The sequence below is a fragment of the Ailuropoda melanoleuca genome, chromosome 3 (genome assembly GCF_002007445.2).
Source record: "Ailuropoda melanoleuca isolate Jingjing chromosome 3, ASM200744v2, whole genome shotgun sequence".
Lineage (NCBI taxonomy): Eukaryota > Metazoa > Chordata > Mammalia > Carnivora > Ursidae > Ailuropoda > Ailuropoda melanoleuca.
The window spans coordinates 120,576,685-120,595,915 of record NC_048220.1 but is presented as its reverse complement, the minus strand read 5'-3'; the positions used below and the strand labels follow the sequence as shown (position 1 = coordinate 120,595,915).

General features: G+C 39.7%; 1 protein-coding gene and 1 long non-coding RNA gene across 5 annotated transcripts in view; both read left to right on the top strand.

Moving 5' to 3' along the window:
- Positions 1-4,468, top strand: part of TTC23L (tetratricopeptide repeat domain 23 like) — a 58,229-nt gene extending 53,761 nt beyond the window's left edge. For 2 of the 3 annotated variants that reach the window (XM_034657024.1, XM_034657025.1), the window contains exon 11: positions 4,321-4,468. In XM_034657024.1, coding sequence (XP_034512915.1) covers positions 4,321-4,407 — 87 coding nt within the window. In that variant the 3' untranslated portion in view covers positions 4,408-4,468. The remainder of the gene's footprint in view (positions 1-4,320) is intronic. The other variant, XM_034657026.1, reaches the window with a different exon arrangement.
- Positions 4,469-7,052: 2,584 nt separating this feature from the next.
- Positions 7,053-18,906, top strand: LOC109489665. Of its 2 annotated transcripts, XR_002142724.2 has the most exons (4): positions 7,053-7,157; positions 13,692-13,798; positions 15,755-15,934; positions 18,879-18,906. It is a non-coding gene; the product is annotated as an uncharacterized LOC109489665 (long non-coding RNA). The 2 variants fall into 2 exon arrangements; XR_004624335.1 differs by lacking the exon at positions 18,879-18,906 and having other exon boundaries at positions 15,755-16,562.
- The last annotated feature ends 325 nt before the right edge of the window (positions 18,907-19,231 follow it).

Genomic DNA, 19,231 nt, shown 5'->3' with positions numbered 1-19,231 from the left:
TTAGATAATTTACATTAAAGTTCCTGCCACATGGGAACAGTGTTCTTGGTAACTGGTTAGACAGGGTGGTTGTGTTGCTGACTAGAGAAATTCTAAGTGATTTTCTCAGGGGAATGAGTTTACTCTCTTACTCCAGCAGACTCTGCTCTGTGGTGTTGTGGTTGTTAAGCCTAGCACCGTATCAAATGAGGAGAACAGGCTCTGGGTTTCCTGAGATTCCCAGGCTTGATGTACTGATGCTATTTTTGCCCTTGCTTTCCTTTCTTTTTTCTTTCTTTCTTTCTTTTTTTCTCTTTCTTTCTTTCTTTCTTTCTTTCTTTCTTTCTTTCTTTCTCTCTCTCTCTTTCTTTCAGAGAGAGAGAGAGAGAGAGAGTGAGATCACGAGCAGGGGGAGGGGCAGAGACAGAGAAAGAGAGAATTCCAAGNTTTTCTTTCTTTCTTTCTTTTTTTCTCTTTCTTTCTTTCTTTCTTTCTCTCTCTCTCTTTCTTTCAGAGAGAGAGAGAGAGAGAGTGAGATCACGAGCAGGGGGAGGGGCAGAGACAGAGAAAGAGAGAATTCCAAGCAGACTCCCCTCTGGGTGTGGAGCCAGGACGGGGCTCAGTCTCACAACCCATGAGATCATAACCTGAACCCAAATCACAAGTCGGACGCTCAAACTGCTGAGCCACCCAGGCGCCCCTCATTGTGGTTTTAATTTGTGTTTCTCTTGAGCATCTTTCTTTGTACTTAGTTCTCATTTTATCTTCTTGGGTGAAGTGCTGATCCAAATCTTTGGCTCATTTTTCATTAGTTGTTTGCTTTTTTATGACTTTTTTAAAAGATCTTNTTTATGATTTTTTTAAAAGATCTTCATATATCCTAACCATGGTGTGTACGGTGCCTGTAGACCTGTATATGACTCCTTTAATATAATTGTAAAGTTGCCGATGTACAGTTGTCATGTGTTTGTATAAACACGCTCCTAGTTCATGCCATAAATGATGCTATAAACGAAAAAAAATGGAAAGTTCTTACATATTCTAGATGCACGTTTTTAACAGATATATGATTTGGAAATATTTTCTCTCTATCGGCAGTTTGCCTTTTTATTTTCTTAACAAATGTCTTTTGAAGAGCAGAAGTTTTAAAATTTAATCAAGTTCAGTTTATCAATTTGTTCTCTTATAGATTGTGCTTTTGATGTTTTATCTAAGAAATCTTTGCCTAACCAAAGTCACAAAGATTTCTCTCCTGTGTTTTCTTCTAGAATTTTTTGTAGTTTTGGGTTTAACGTTTAGGTCTATGATCCACTTGAGTCAGTTTTCCTATATGGTACTAGGACTAGATCTCAGTTTAATTAATTAATTAATTTTGCTTATGGATATCTGGTTGTTCTAGCATCATTTTTATTGAAAAGACATTCCTTTCTCTACTGAATTATCCTTGCACCTTTGTCAAAAATCAGTTTATGTGTGTGTGGATGTAGATTTATTTATGGATTCTTTTCTATTCCACTGATCTGTTTTTCTCTTTTTTTATTTTTTTTATTTTTTTTTAAAGATTTTATTTATTTATTTGACGGAGATAGAGACAGCCAGTGAGAGAGGGAACACANATTTTTTTATTTTTTTTTAAAGATTTTATTTATTTATTTGACGGAGATAGAGACAGCCAGTGAGAGAGGGAACACAAGCAGGGGGAGTGGGAGAGGAAGAAGCAGGCTCATAGTGGAGGAGCCTGATGTGGGGCTTGATCTCATAACGCTGGGATCACGACCTGAGCCAAAGGCAGACGCTTAACCAAACCGCTGTGCCACCCAGGCGCCCCTTTCTCTTTTTTTAAAAGTAGGCTCCACACCCAACGTGGGGCTTGAACTCATGACCCTGAGATTAAGAGTCCTACCAACTGAGACAGACAGGCACCCTCTGTTTTCCTATCTTGATGCCAATATCATGCTGTCTTGATTATTGTAGCTTTAAAACAGGTCTTAAAATCAGGGAGTGTTAATTCTTAAACTTTGTTCTTCTTTTTCAGTGTTCTGAGTATTCTAGTATCTTTGCGTTTCCACAGGAATTTTAGAATCACTATATCAATTTCTCCACAAACATGTGCTGGGATTTAGACTGAGATTACATTGAATGTATAGATCAGCTTGGGGAGAATTAACATCTTAACACTCTTGAGCTTCTTACCCATGAACATATGGTTTTCCTAACATTTGTGTAGATGACCTTTAATTTCTCCCAATAATATTTTTTATAGTTTTCAATGTACATATCTTGTGCATCTTTTCTTAGTTTTATTCATACTGATTCCATATTTTGATGCTATTTTAAATGTATTCTACATGAATTTCAATTTCTGATTGTTGATGCTAGTATATAGAAATACAGGGATTTTTTAACATAATAGTTTCGCATCCCATAACTTTACTAATCTCACTTGTTCAGTAGCTGTTTATAGATTCATCAGTTTTCTACATAGATGATCATGTCATCTGCAAATAAAGTTTTACATCTTTCATTCTGATCTGGATGCCTTTTATTTCTTATCACATTGGCTAGAACATCAAGTACAATGTTCAGTAGGAGTGGTGAGAACGGGCAACCTTGTCTAATTCCTGTTTTCAGGGGAAAATAATTTAATCTTTCATCAGTTAGGTTTGAGTTAGCTGTAGATTTTTTTCTAGATACTTTCTTAGGGTGAGGAAATTCCCTTCTACTCCTGTTTTGCTAAAGAATCATTGTTGTTTTTAAATCAGGAATAGATGTCGGATTTTATAAAATTGGGTATTGGGTATTATAAAAATAATTTTTCTGTACCTACTGCTATAATCCATTATTTTTTTATGGATAGTTCCTATTCCTGTGCCTTCACGATCACTGATTTTTTTTCTTCAATGTTGAACTCTTTAATCCCATCCAGTGTATTGTTCCTTTCAGACATTTTCATCTCCAGAAGTTTGATTTGGGTCTTTTAAAAAAAATGTTTTTCATGTCCCCACTTAATTTTTTTTAATACGTGCTTAAAGTTACAATAACAGTTTTAATATACTTCTCTGCTAATTCTAACATCTGTATCAGTTTGGGATTGATTTTGATTGATTTTTCTCATATGGATCACAGTTTCCTGCTTCTTTACATGCCTTGCTATCTTTGTTTGGATGCCAGGCATTGTATATTTTACCTTATTGGGTGCTGGATATTTTTGTATTCCTATAAGTATTTTCGAATTTTTTCTGGAAGTCAGTTAATTTATAGTTTTGTCCTTTTAGGTCTTGCTTTTTAAGAGTCAGTAGATGAAACTAGAGCAGCATTTAGTCAAGGGCTAATTCCCCATTATAGAGGCAAAAGCCTTCTGAGTTCACCACCCAAAGGTCCATGAAAAATGAGGCTTTCCAGATTGGCTGGTTGGAATAAGCACTATACCTAGTCCTGTATAAGCACCAGGCCCTTTCCCTCCAGCCCCTTCAGTTGATTCCTTCCCCACCTTTGGGCAGTTTTCTCACATAGATGTGCTAATCAGTACTCTGCTGAATATGCAGGGGGAACCCACTACAGATATTCCTGGATCTTTTTCTGTGCAGCTGTCTCTTCTCTTTTACTCTGCTCTGAGAGTCCCCTGGGACTCTCATCTCCTTATCCTCAATTCAAGGCGTCTGCTAAGTTTCACTTAGTTCCTTTCCCTGCATCATGGCCTGGAAATGCTCTCAAAGCAATAATCTGGGGGCAGTCATAGCATTTATCTCACTTATTGCGCTCTCTCAGGGACCACTGTTCTTTGTTTGCTGATGTTCAGCGTCTTGAAGATAGTTTCATATATTTTGTTTACTCTTTCTCTTTTTGGCTGTTTCAAGTGCAAGGGTAAATCTGATCCCTATTATCCCATCTTGATTGGAAAGAGAGGTCAGTAATAAAATTTTACATGGAAAACTGCCCAAGAGTAAAGTGATACAGCCTGAGAATGCAATGCAAATTTAGGACCCGTACACAGATTTCATTGATGTCCATCCATTTGGTGATAGCTATTTGGAAAATCCACATGGAAACCACTCCGGCAGCCCTGTTTTGGCCCTGTTACTTTGGTGACCCGTAGCCACACAGGGCAGTGGTAGGTACACTGAGGTGGAATGATGCACATAGAGCCTGGGAGTATGCAGAGCCTTCAACTCAAGCTCCTTGTCCTCTATGGTGGGAACCAGGAGGAGATGTGGTGCAGACATTTGAAATGTAAGCTCGTGATACCTCTGTTCCACTGGTGCTCTCCTGAGTTTGGTTTATTATGAAGGTGCTTGCCATCGGATTCTCTTTAACCTGCTGTGTTTCTCAACGTACCTACAGTGTCTGATGATTCAAATCCTTTTCTATGGAAGTGAGCACAGTAAGAGCAGAGACACAAGAGACCTCCTTACCCTGTTGCAGAGGTGAGTTCTGACTCTGATCATCAACAGGTCATCCGTGTGGGTCTGTGGATAGTGTGGCCTCTCCCAGATTCATTCAGCTAGGGGTTAGCACCTCTGTTGTTCTTGCTAGTAAGGCAGAATGCCAACCTGTACTATGGATTTGGCCACATCCTTTGGAGGTAACCAGTCAATTTCCAGTAGTGCCTCAGAAACCGATGTTATGGGAGTCTGCTGCAATAATACTTAGTATTCATAGTATCTCTTTCAATGCTGAGCATTGGAACCAAATCCTGCAAGATGGCGTCTCAGCTGACAACTTGCAACAGATCCAACATAGACTTATACAAAGTAAATGAATACATTAAACTTGTTTCTTCTTGCTGAATATACAAAATCCAGGTCCTTCAATATAAGGCAAGGTTTCTTTTGGGGGGGGGATTTAATTATCTCCAAAGTTAGTATTAAAAGAGTGTTTCGTGCAGACTTGCCTCCTTCTTTGTCTTTGGCATATCATTGCTTTTTGTTCATATTAGAATGATGTTGACCTTGAACTATTCTCTTCAAAGAAAGAAGAGAATTAAAATTTGTTGGGTGTATACTAAGTGCCTATAAGTGAGCTAGATCCTAGTCATGAAGTACTTAATCCTCACAAATGCTCATATGATAGCTCTCATTTGATGGAAGGGAGCCCAATGTTCTGCGAAGGGACTTGCCTATATTCACTTAGTCTTAGAGGTTTGGGCCTAAGCAAGTGGGACTCTAAAGGCCATGTGCTTTTCCCTTAGAGCCTCTGATTAGGAGGGGCATTGTTACGGAGTGAGATTCAGGACCCTGACTGTAGTTCACTGGAGGTGGCTCACAATGGGTACGTTTCTCACCAGGCTGGACAGGTGAGGGACAAGATGAGCAGAGAGAACACATTCAGCCCATCCTGTCCCACCCACCTGAGTCAGAGCCACACCTCCACTAGGCCCAACAGAAGACTGTGTCCTGATTTGTCAGTATCCAGAAGAGGGTTCTCTAGCCTCTCTAGTAATGTCCATGTGAGGACGGTGTATGGGGAACTTTGCCCCCTACCTGCTAGTGGGTATGAAAGTATATTTTCCTGGTCAAAGAGCCATAACTATATATAGATAGTTATGTGTGTGTGTGTGTGTGTGTGTGTGTGTGTGTGTGTGTGTATACAGTTCATTTCAGAAATGAACTTTCAGAAAATATATAGTTATATATTCAGTTATATATAGTTATATATATATAAATATATAGTTATATATGATATATAAATATACAAAGTTCAGAAATGAACTTTCAGAAAGTATATAGTTATATATTCAGTTATATATAGTTATATATATATAAATATATAGTTATATATGATATATAAATATACAAAGTTCAGAAATGAACTTTCAGAAAGTATATAGTTATATATTCAGTTATATATAGTTATATATATATAAATATATAGTTATATATGATATATAAATATACAAAGTTCAGAAATGAACTTTCAGAAAGTATATAGTTATATATTCAGTTATATATAGTTATATATATATAAATATATAGTTATATATGATATATAAATATACAAAGTTCAGAAATGAACTTTCAGAAAGTATATAGTTATATATTCAGTTATATATAGTTATATATATATAAATATATAGTTATATATGATATATAAATATACAAAGTTCAGAAATGAACTTTCAGAAAGTATATAGTTATATATTCAGTTATATATAGTTATATATATATAAATATATAGTTATATATGATANCCCTGTATAAGCACCAGGCCCTTTCCCTCCAGCCCCTTCAGGTGATTCCTTCCCCACCTTTGGGCAGTTTTCTCACATAGATGTGCTAATCAGTACTCTGCTGAATATGCAGGGGGAACCCACTACAGATATTCCTGGATCTTTTTCTGTGCAGCTGTCTCTTCTCTTTTACTCTGCTCTGAGAGTCCCCTGGGACTCTCATCTCCTTATCCTCAATTCAAGGCGTCTGCTAAGTTTCACTTAGTTCCTTTCCCTGCATCATGGCCTGGAAATGCTCTCAAAGCAATAATCTGGGGGCAGTCATGGCATTTATCTCACTTATTGCGCTCTCTCAGGGACCACTGTTCTTTGTTTGCTGATGTTCAGCGTCTTGAAGATAGTTTCATATATTTTGTTTACTCTTTCTCTTTTTGGCTGTTTCAAGTGCAAGGGTAAATCTGATCCCTATTATCCCATCTTGATTGGAAAGAGAGGTCAGTAATAAAATTTTACATGGAAAACTGCCCAAGAGTAAAGTGATACAGCCTGAGAATGCAATGCAAATTTAGGACCCGTACACAGATTTCATTGATGTCCATCCATTTGATGATAGCTATTTGGAAAATCCACATGGAAACCACTCCGGCAGCCCTGTTTTGGCCCTGTTACTTTGGTGACCCGTAGCCACACAGGGCAGTGGTAGGTACACTGAGGTGGAATGATGCACATAGAGCCTGGGAGTATGCAGAGCCTTCAACTCAGGCTCCTTGTCCTCTATGGTGGGAACCAGGAGGAGATGTGGTGCAGACATTTGAAATGTAAGCTCGTGATACCTCTGTTCCACTGGTGCTCTCCTGAGTTTGGTTTATTATGAAGGTGCTTGCCATCGGATTCTCTTTAACCTGCTGTGTTTCTCAACGTACCTACAGTGTCTGATGATTCAAATCCTTTTCTATGGAAGTGAGCACAGTAAGAGCAGAGACACAAGAGACCTCCTTACCCTGTTGCAGAGGTGAGTTCTGACTCTGATCATCAACAGGTCATCCGTGTGGGTCTGTGGATAGTGTGGCCTCTCCCAGATTCATTCAGCTAGGGGTTAGCACCTCTGTTGTTCTTGCTAGTAAGGCAGAATGCCAACCTGTACTATGGATTTGGCCACATCCTTTGGAGGTAACCAGTCAATTTCCAGTAGTGCCTCAGAAACCGATGTTATGGGAGTCTGCTGCAATAATACTTAGTATTCATAGTATCTCTTTCAATGCTGAGCATTGGAACCAAATCCTGCAAGATGGCGTCTCAGCTGACAACTTGCAACAGATCCAACATAGACTTATACAAAGTAAATGAATACATTAAACTTGTTTCTTCTTGCTGAATATACAAAATCCAGGTCCTTCAATATAAGGCAAGGTTTCTTTTGGGGGGGGGATTTAATTATCTCCAAAGTTAGTATTAAAAGAGTGTTTCGTGCAGACTTGCCTCCTTCTTTGTCTTTGGCATATNATATATAGTTATATATAATATGTATAATAATATATATATGCTATATATATATATATGTATTTTTTTAGGAGGGGAAAGGGCCAGAGGGAGAGAGAGTCTCAAGCAGCCTCTGCACCTTGGGGCTTGATCTCACAACCCTGAGATCATGACCTGAGCTGAAGTCGAGTCAGATGCTTAACCGACTGAGCCACCCAGGTGCCCCCATAACAAAATAATAGGTATAATATAGAACTCCTTCCAATTCCCTAGCATTGTAAACTACATATACTCTTTCTAACCCACAAATAATCCTATTAGGTAGATGTTTTTATCTCCCATGTTCAGGTGTTGAAACTGAGGGTCAGAATCACCTAGCTGGTAAGTGAAGTAAGATTTGAACCCACATCTATCATATTTCAAAAATACACTCCTTTTTACTATGGAATAGGGATTCTGACTTTGATGAATCTGAGAATGCATATGGAGACACCTGGTTAGCAGGTAGGTCTCCAGAGGTGCTCTTTGTGGGCAATGCAGCTTACACTCTGAAGGGAGCCTGGATTTCAAACTCAGCCTCCAACCTCGGCTCTCTGACCTCAGTGAAGTGATTCAGCCTTTCTCGGCCTCTATTTATTTATTAAGGAAATAATAGTCCCTTGCTCAAAAGATGGCTTTTGTGAGAATAGGATTATATATAACACAGCATACTTAGATCAAGTCCTGACAGGTCCTTAATGCTCAGTGGATGTTGGAATAATAATAATAATAATAATGATAATGATAATAGTAATAGTAATGATAATGATGATCTTTCTGAGATGCTGGAGGTCATAGGTCTGAAGGTTTAAATGAGAAGCTTTTGTATATCATGCAACTATTATTATTTTATTTTACAAGTAATGAGTAAAGAATATACATACGGATTCATCCCTGTCAGCTTAACCTGCCTCTGCCACTTACGAAGTATGTGGCCTGGGGAAAATCATTTAACCTCCTTGAACCTTGGTTTCTCCATCATTAAAATACAGATAATAGTATACCACGTAAAGTTGTTGTGAGTTTAAAATAAAATAATGTATGGGACATGCATAGGACGGTGGCTGGCCGAGTATGCACTCAGTCAGTGTTTGCAAAACAGCCTTTCCTCCCCCCCTCCCTCAAAACTGGAGCTAAAGTTCTCCTCAGCTTGTATTTAACAAGAGAAGCTTCAGATTAGCTGGAGTGAAACTGCTTCCTCAGTAGCCTGAGGTTTTCCTCCAGTCTCTCACTGTTCCTTGTTCCTTGTCCGTGGTTCGAAAAGAATCACAGGAGAAGGAGAAATTAGGAGAGGTTGGTCTAACCTAACTCAGACCCCAGGTAGTAGAATTGCTTTAGTGCATGGAGACTGGTTCTCTCTGTAAATGACAGTGAGACCGCGAGCTGCCAAGAAGATCCATGTAAGAGGAAGAGTCTTTTGAAGGACTCTGCTGTGGGAGAAGTTGAGTCAGTAGAGGTTTTTCTTCCACCGAAACAGGCCCATATCTCATTCCTCAAGAACTGCTGAGCAAAGCCATAGGAGGAGCTGCCAAAGCCCAGATGTCAAAAAAACAAAACAAAACAAAAAAAACCCAATAAAACCCAGTACAAAAATTGTTCTCTTTGCTTGAGCATCTCGCTGGAAGAATCAATCCCAGATGTCCTGGAACTCTGCTAGTTTTCCAATGTGCTCTCGTGCTTTCTACCCCACCTCCTCTGGAAACCCAGTGACAACGTTCCCTGGACATTCATTGCCAGGAGCCCAAATCCTTGGCTTTTAAAGCCTCTGCAAAGAAGTGAAAGCAGAAATGGCCCCTTGAAATAGGAGTTAATTCTAAGGTTAAATGATAGTTGCAATCCTCATGTAAAGATTTTAATGTATTGAAAAGGCACAGAACATCTCAGATTTGGGAGTAAACTTTTAGCTAAATCACAAATGTACTTCAATTTTAATTATTTACATATCAAGCTCCTTCTAGGCACTAAAAATACAATATATTTAAGATAGAGTCCTTTCAGAAAAATAGACACACATGACCAGATGACTAGTCTCTAGTAAAGCATTAATAGAAATGTAAACAAAGAGGACAAGTAATAAATTGGGAGATTAGACATATGGGTGAAGACTGTGTATACACTGGGGGCCGGTTGCTGGGTCTTCAAAGAAAAGTAAACTATCAGCAGGTAGCACAAAAGCCAGAGGAGGGCATTTCAGGTAGCGCGAGCAGCAGCACAGTGGCACGGAGATATTTGCTATTTCTGAGGAAACACAAGTGACCGAGGGTGGTTGTAGTTTAAGGTCCATGAGTAAGAACATGCTGGAGATGAGTGTGGAAAGATAAACTAGGGTCAGATTATGTGATGTTTTGTGTGCCATGCTAAGGAGTTTAGAACTTATTTACTACTCAGAAGGATTTAAGCAAGATATGACATGATCAATTATTGGCTTTCCAGCATTAACTCTGACAGCAATGGAAGGACGGATGGGACCAAGGGAGATTTTAGAAGTCAGGAGATCAGATAGGAGGCAGATACAACAATCCAAGGAGGAGGTGTTGGGAGTCTTAATTATCTAAAGCCATAGTAGGAGGAAGGTGGAGAGGATGGGTTGAGAAACAATTTGTGATCTGCTCTAACAAGACGTTAGCACCAGTTAGATGTGAGGTGTAATGCAGGCAGGAGTCACAGGAGGCTTTGAAGTTCCTAGCTTGGACAATTGGGTGAATGGCAATGCTACTAAAATAGTGTTGACAGTGAAGATTATCCTGGAGGATGTCTAGAGGGTCTGAGGAAGATGATGATTTCTATTTTGGATGTGTTAACTTTGAGGTACCCACAATGCATCCACTTGACAATGTCTAGTAGGCTGAATGGTCCAGGAGCTCAAGGAGATAGATTCTGAAGTGAAGGGAATGGATAAGAAACCCATGGAATATGTAAATGTGAAATGAAAGGGCTTGGGAGAGATTATTTTAGAGATAATATATGCAGTGTGATTTGGAATCAAAGCAGGGCTCAAATTTGAGCTTTCCCATTTGCAGTGAGACTTCCTGTGTCTCCCTTTCTTCATCTGAAAAAAAATATGAAGGGGCCCCTGGCTGGCTCAGTTGGTAGGGCATATGCCTCTTGATCTGTGGGTTGTGAGTTTGAGCCCCATGTTGGGTGTGGAGTTTACTTAAAAAAAATTAAAAACTAATCTTGAAAATGTGAATAATAAGAGCAGTCTATTTTAAGTGCTTTACTTATATATGGCACATAGGAAGCGTCTGTGAATTGTTAATTATTGTGATTACTATTGCATTATTTGGGGGTAGTAGGAAGGAGGGCCTTCTGTCTTCCTTGTAGATTTTATTTTTAAGATTTTGTTTTGTTTATTTATTTATTTATTTATTTATTTATTTATTTATTTAGAGTGCAGGGGAGGGAGGGATGAGCAGAGAGAGAGGGACAAGCAGACTCCGTGCTGAGCAGGGAGCCCAACGCGAGGCTCCATCTCACGAACCGGAGATCATGACCTGAGCCAAAATCAAGAGTCAGAGGCTTAACCGACTGAACCAGCCAGGCAACCCAGATTGCTTTCATGATAGCAAAACAGTAGAAAAAACTCAAATGTCCACCAGTAGCAACACCAGTACATTTATGGTCAATATACTGAGGTCCATGTTTATGATCATATAATATGGTCATTCAGAAGCATGAAGTGGAGCTTTGAAGAGTTATAGAAAAATACTGCAGATATATTATTGAGGGTAAAAACATGAAAAATACACATTAATGAGTATTATATAGAGTATAACCCATAAATATATATAAATATGTAGTTAGTAAAGTAACAGTAATTATCTCTGGGACATAGGATTATGGGGGACTTTCAACTTCTATATTATGTATTTGTGTTATTTGACTTTTTTTTTTTACAAAAATATGTATTATACCTGTGATAATAAAAAAGATAAATTTTTAAAGAGTATAGCATGTGTGTCCAATATTAAGAGACAACATAATGTAGTGTTAAGAGAATGGACTACAGTCAGACGCCCAGGTCAGAATCCCAGCTCTGTTATTTATTAGTTGTCTGACCTTGGACGAGTCACTTTACTTCTTAGTTTCCTTATCTGTAAAAATCTGTAAGATGTGACTAAATAAGTTACTGTAAGTAAAACTGCCCAGAAAGAGGCCTGACAGAGTATGTGCTAATTAGAGGTGATGAGGAGGAGGATGATAAGAGAAGGAGGACTAAGAAGAAGCCATTATGCTGGCAAACAGGGAAGCACCCATGTCGTTAGAGCAAGCCGTATTGGTAGAGAAGGTTTTTGAGATTACTCCAGTAATCCAGTAACTGATTAAAGACCTCCCCAAATCAGGAACTCACTCGTTACCTGTCAGAGTGGCCCTTTCCAATACTGGACAGTTCTAATGGTTAGAAGAATGTAATAGTCAAGGTCATGGACGTTAGAGTCAGACGGACCAGTGTTGGAATCCAGGCTCTGCCATTTTCTATGTGCCATTAGGCAGGTTATCCTAAGCCTCAATTTGCTCTAACGAGGACTAGAATAGTATCTATAATAGGGAAACATAATGAAGAACAAATGAGATTTTTACGTAAGGCGCTCAGCACAGGGTCTAGCTTATGGTAAATAAATACTAGCTCAATAAATAAATACTCAGTAAATCCTAGCTACTGGAACAACTCCAGCTAATCATGCAGACATATTGGAAGGATGAGAGTACCGTGCATCAATTTCATTTTTGTTATTTTTAAATGTTTCTAGGACAGCCACATGCCAAAAAGCTATTCCGGTATTACTTTTGAGGGGGCTTACAATGTAGAAGCCGGCAGAAGCAGCAGGGAGAACCATCTCTATCTTCACAAGAGGGGAAAGAAGGAGCGCCCACTGATCGATTAGTGGTCTGCTGTCCTCTTGGTCATGGGAACAGAACAGAACAGCCTCTTCTGGGCTGAGGGGCTAGAGAGGGAAAGCCAAGGAAAGTAGGATTTGGGGAGATTATCTACAGAGGGAAGTGCGGCAAGGCGGAGAAGAGCTCATGGGCTGTGTCAGCCAAACCAGCCTTGGCAAGACCTGCGTGATGACCTTTATGCCCCATCGGCTGGTTTCCCGGGCGCTGCATTCCTATTCTTTTCCTGTCGTCTATCAGTAAATATTCCAACACTGCCTCTACAAAACTGGGGAGGGGGGGATTTGGGCAAACCTTGGTGTATGAATCGGTGGGAGGCAAATCTGCTCTTGGTCCTGATGCCAAGGGGCAGCAGCTTGCCCAAATGAGGATACTAGGAAGAGCTGGAGGCATCGGGGCAGATGGGGAAGGGAGCCTTTAGCCTCACCTTCGGGCCTCCCTGAAGAGGAACAGAGGCTGCTAAGTGACAAAGAGATAGTTCGGGGTGCCTTGTCTGTAGCAAAACAGGAGAGAAATTCTACCGTCTACAGCCTTCTGCCTTGTCCACAAAAATGGATTGATAGGATATAATGTGGAATAGGGCAAGGAGAGTGAATATTTTTCATCTCATGGGCCCACTCTGTTCGTGGTTTCCTGGAGGCATGCTTGACATTCCAGAGCAAAGGGCTGTGGTTTGGTGGAGCTGATTTATTAGTTGTCGTGGGGTACGGGTGGGGAGATAGCTGACCCACACTGTCACAAATTTGCTATTCAGGCAGAGCGACAAGAGCAGGATACTTTGAGTGAAGGCACCTCATGTGTGACGCCCAACACTGCCATGAAATAGCTACGGGAACTTTGGTCACCTAAACATTCTGAGTCTGTCCTCATCTTTATTCATTCCGTCAACAAACATCTCGCGAGCACCTGCTAAGCGCGAGGTGCGGTTAGAGATGCGGGCACTGATAAAGATAAATAAAACATGGGCATTACCCTTGAGACAAGAATCAAGTAGGAGAGGCAACCATGAGGAATTAATGAAAATGAGTGAGTCCTGTAGTAGAAATCTCAGTGCAGTGCGAGTGGGAAGGAGAGACAATCTAAGAAAGTTGGAAAAAGACTGAGAGGGTTATATCTGAGTTGTTTCTTGAAGGGCGAGTAACAGTTCATCCAGGTGGAGAAGAGAAACCATTCCAGGAAGAAGGAACTGTATATGCAAAGGCCCTGAGGCGTGACAGAGGACAGTGTATTGAAGCAATGGTAAGTTCTTTATGGCTTCCATACAAGTAGCATTTCCTAGAGGGTATTGCAAGGTTGCTGATTGCAAGGGATGTGGCACTGACACCGAGGAAGAGGGAGAAAGGCCCTGGGGCAGATCAGTTTAGGAAAAAACAACCTAGGGTAAACAGTGACACATGTTCATTTCCCGGACTTCTCAGAACTTTTAATATACTAAACTTCCCTACTGGCCTATTGAAACCAAATTAATTTTTTTAAATCACTGTATTCATTTATAGCTGAATTCTTTTTGAAATGGTCAGTGACTTCAATTTTGGCAAATAAAACACAGTCTTTAAAACCAAAGTAGAGAAATTACCTAAGATTTGGTTTTATTTTAAAGCAAGGGGTGTAGCACATGCTTGAACTGAGGGTACAAGAATGCTTTTGTAGTTTGGTAGAAAATTTGGCCCCCACTTCAGGACATAATAAAGTCTGTGAACACCACTACCTCACCAATGGACTATTTTATCTGATGACAGAAATGTGACTTCAGTACATCCCTATGAACTAATTTTTCTTTATGATCCATGGTGGTTGACAGCTAGCTCTGGCGACAGACAAGACCGGGTTCAGACCCTGGGACCACCCCTTTCTAGCTGCAGGTAATCCTGGTCGTTCTCATCCAAGAATGGAGAGGAGAACAGCACCCGTCTCTTAGTGTTGCAGTGAAAGTAGAATGTATGTAAAGTGGTTATCAGGGTGCCCCACCCCACAGCATTCATATAACAAATAACAGCAACCTTTATTTTTGCTGAAGCCTGGGCTTTGAGTTTATTACCTTCTTGTTACAACACTGATGCAGGAAGCAAAAGGAGAATTGGTAACTATCGTTGGTGAAAAGCTACCACCAAGCTGGCGTGGAAAACATTTTGCTGGTTAACATCTTGAAAGTGAGCTGGAGCTTATCAGCCCTTAGAAACAGACAGTCTGACACAATTACTTAAACTCAAAGAAGATAATATATACACTGTGGATGGAAGTCAGTGTCCTTTCAGTGACCTGGAGATTTCAGGCAAGGGGAATCCTGCCACCTTGTGGCGGGAGGGTGGTAAGGCCCAGGCAGATTTCTAGTTACTGTCACCAGCAGAGGTCCCTCAGATTTTTGCCCACCTCTGAGTTTATGAGACCCTGGGCAATTGACTTAATTTGCGCCGTTTCTTCTTCAGATTTGAAATCACATTATCTCTTAGTTTACTGAGAAGGAAGTTAAAGTGCCAGATAGCTTTCTGTATTTTATGCAGTCAGTAGTAGACAGAGAATGAATCAGTCTTCAGTGGAACTTGCATATAAGAAAGTCTCATAAAATTTTGTAGCTCATGTTTCTATGGAACAAATACTTTTTTTCAGGCAAATAGGGGCAATGAAAACCACACATTGCAGGCTTGAGGTCTAAATAGGAGATGACTGAAGAACACTTAATAGAAACCAGGTTTCTGGACCAGATTTCTTTTGGACCAGATTACTTCTAACTCCAGCCCAACTTCTCCAGTATTAGGAAATCAGAGTATGGGAATTTTAATGGCTGGAAATGGGGAAGATAGATCCTCTTTGTAGCACTTAGCAGGGCCTCTGGGCTCTAAAATGTGTGTGTTCATGAGAAGAGATCACCTGAAAATGATGAACAATATAAAAGACCCCAAGTTAGGTAAATTTTTTCAGCTGTGATTAAAAGCAATCCAGGTATCTAAGACATCCTTGGCTACCATCCGAATCAAAGGAACAGCTCCCTGCTCTTTAGGAAGAAAAACCAAGACTCTAGAATCATTTTAGAGGCCTATTAGAAGAGTCAACATTTAAGGGGTATGGGCACATGGTGAAATAGTCAGTTGCCTCAGACAGAATCCAGCTTTCTATCCTAATAAAGCAGTGCTTCGGAGCTGGATGAGAAGGCAGGAACAAAGAAAAATGCACAAATGGTTTTCTCCTTTCCTTTAGGTCTTCTGTGATCAGTAAAGAGAAAACCTCTATACAAGATAGTCAACAATAAAACCAACCTGTTGATAACAAAAATTCTGGATCACAAGATGTATTTATCAACACTGATAGCAATGGCAGATTGAAAGCAGAACTAAGGACTGTAGAGGGAAAAAGGTCTACTGAACAGCAGCATTACAGGTAAAATGCCCAGGGGCCATTAGAAAGGCTCCTGATGGATAACTTGGGGCAGAGAGGGGGTCAGAAATCTTTTTTTAAACAGGTGCTTTTAGTCTCTTAGTGCCTGGGACTCTAATGCCTTTCTTATTTCCCTTTTATAACTCACATTTCCTTTTTTTCCAGTTCTGGCTTTTAAAGAAGATTCTGCAATATCTAAGTAGTTTTTGGTGAATATTTTAATAGACTATTTGTTAGTACCTTTAGTCATAGCCTGTTTCAGGTCACTAAAACTGCCTTGTGATTTCTGAAAACATTTGCCCTGGTCTCATGCCATGTTAAGAGTCAGAGAGGGCTTTTTGATTCTTATTATAAATGAAGAAACTAGGGACAAGAAAGAGTGATTTGTTCAAGGTCAGCCTGGTGATTATAAAGCTGACTTCCTGAATCATGGGTTACACTTTCCATCCCACTCTGCTGCCCCCAACCCCAAACTGGATTAAAGAACCTTGTTTTACGGAAGGAATGTTCACCAAGTTTGTTTTTAAAAAAAAAACAAAACAAAACGAAAACAAAAAAAATCCTTACCCCCTGAACAAATGTGTATCTAGGAAAAGAAATTGGTAATCTCAAATTATATTCCTTACTGTCTTCTTCATGTACCCAGGGAGAAAAATCACATTCCTGTGAGTTTACAATCTAAGAAACTTTTATTTTTCTTTTCATCGATTCTCAGTTATGTTGGCAGATTTAATGGAGCTCAAAGACTGTCTTTGGGGATCCAAGTGTCTTCTAACAACATCTCTATTTCAGTCAGTGCTTATAAGAACATTTTGGTTCTTCATTCAAAAAATTATTTTTTTATTTCAGTCCTTTGTTCATTCTATAATAGCTAATGATCAACCAGTACCCAAGCAAGGTATAGTGGTGAGTAGTGTGCTGCTGTGGCATAAGAACATATATACCAATTAATCCAATGGCTTGTCTATAGACTGGTAGTCTTCCTCCTGCAGCTGTGTTCTCCCTTAGCTCACTCCCAGAGCGCTTTGAGTTTGGCACTCAGGACCAAGGTCTCAGGTTGCAGCCCTGGCTGAAGGCAGCTGTATCCCACTGACCTTTTCTGCAGTGCTTGTGAACTGGTCACCCAGCCTGTCCTTGCTAATTTTAGCCCTGTCTGGAGACGGGCCTGCTATTCTTACCCAGAATAGTCTGAATTGACTAACGTAGCCTCAGAAGAGCTGCTTCCATTTTCACATATCCAGATGAAAATGGGTTTTCAACGACTGTGATAAAAAACAAAAGTACCAAACAGAAGTGGCCATTTGGACTCCATTTTGCATGACACTAAAATTTTTAAAATTAATATTTTGGGAGACCCCAATGTTTTAAGATCTCCAGAATGACAAACCCATATCAATAAACCAGTGGCATAAAGTGTAACCTTGCAAAATAAAATGTTACGGTGTGATCCTGTTATTGCATTTGAAATTAGTTTTAAATACTTAAATATTTTCAGTGTTTATTGTCAGTGTAAAGTTGCTAGTAGTCCATGTTGTGAGATTTTGATGTTAAATTGTTTAATGAAATGGTGGTGATAATGAATGGTGGCTGTAGTTTTAATATCCTCATACCTGAGAAAATAGTAAGTTGCTACTTGTGTTGGTTCTGAAAGTTTTAAAATTTTAGTATTTTGTGAAATCCCCAAGTTTTAAGAAATCACTTGGAAATATTTAGCTCAGTAAAACTGAATATAAACTTGCACTCTCTCTTGGAAAACTGTAGATGAGGGCTAAGCCACTTTCGAAATTCATTCAGTGGGAACCAGCAATCTGGACAATCCACCCCGATCAAACACTTGATGTTTCTAACAGATCTGAGTCAATAAGGTCATTCACAACTTTCAGATTCTTTTTAAATTAGCTAACAGGACCTGAAATTTTTGAGGTGGACGAGAGTTAGCTATTTTCCTACAGTCTCTGTACTAAATTAGAAAAGGGGAAAAAATCAAGCCCAAACTGTCCCACATACAGATTTTAATAAACATTTATCAGCAAGCATGCAAACAGTTTATGCAACCTGTTCCTTTAGGTCAGTGAAGTCCCACTTCTCTGTTTTGGTAGCCCACCCATCAGTTTCCATGAAAGGCCCACTTAAGGCAAACTTGACAGTATTCCAGAGGTGAGACTGTCCCAATCCAGTCAGCAACAAGCAACCAGAAATCCTGGACAAAATGGCAGGAAGCAAGACCCTTTAGGGGTCAAGCCTCAGACACCAAGCCTAAATATACAGGCTACAAGCCTCACTAGATTCTTATGTGCTTTCCATGCAAGCGCGGGGAACTACTCATCCTGAATACCTCTAGTTTTGCCAACGAGAGCCACTACTGTAATCTATTATATTGATCAACAAGCTGCTCATTTCAAAAGTAAAACCTACTTTAAACATTTATTCCACTAGTTATCAAAATCTCTGGTGGGGACTGCAATATGGACAGCAGAAGCACCCGGAACAGTTGCCCAGGGCATTTCTGATCAGGGCACTAGCTGTCACTCCTGGAGTGGGAGATCCCCGTTAGGGCTGCCAGCTGCCGCCGGTGTGCATGTAACCTGACCTGTGTGTGCAAATACCAACTATGGCAGAATCAGGAAAAGAAAGAAAATATACAATTTCCCCGATTTCTCAGGACCCAGTAGCTTTTGTTTCAGGAGGGAACAAGGAGAAGTCAGTGTGAAGACAGGGAAGGGAAAGCAGTACATTGTTCCAAAAAATTCCCCAGCCTAAACTGTTAAGAGTGCCACATGCTGCCTTTTCAGCAACTGTAACAAATTCTTACCAGGACTACTTGATACACCATAGAAACTCTGTGGCTTCTTATAAAAGTGACTGTGTTACAAGATTTATTGTTATTAGAAAAGTAGAATTTAAAAAATTATTTTATTTTTATTTTGATTCATTTCATCAATTCCAGGTGGAAGCACACCATCATCAAACAGGGAAAAACATTAAAAATGGAGAAAAAGATTACCCATTCCTGTAGTAAGCACAGTTTAATAAGAAAATGAGATCAACTTCAAAAAGGCAAACTAAAGGTCTTAAAAATAAGATTGTTTTTCTGTGTGTGACACATGAAATGAATTAGTCGTCACTAATGTGTCCTGGTCGACCTGCGAAAGCACTCCCCCTAGTGGACCGTCATAGGAATTTGAACAAAGTTAAACTAGTAAATTTGTAAGTTGAAGTGAACACACTAGGAAATTCTATATTCAATCAGTACCTTCCTGTTAGGGTGATGGAGAAAGAATTACATTCATTAGCTTCTGA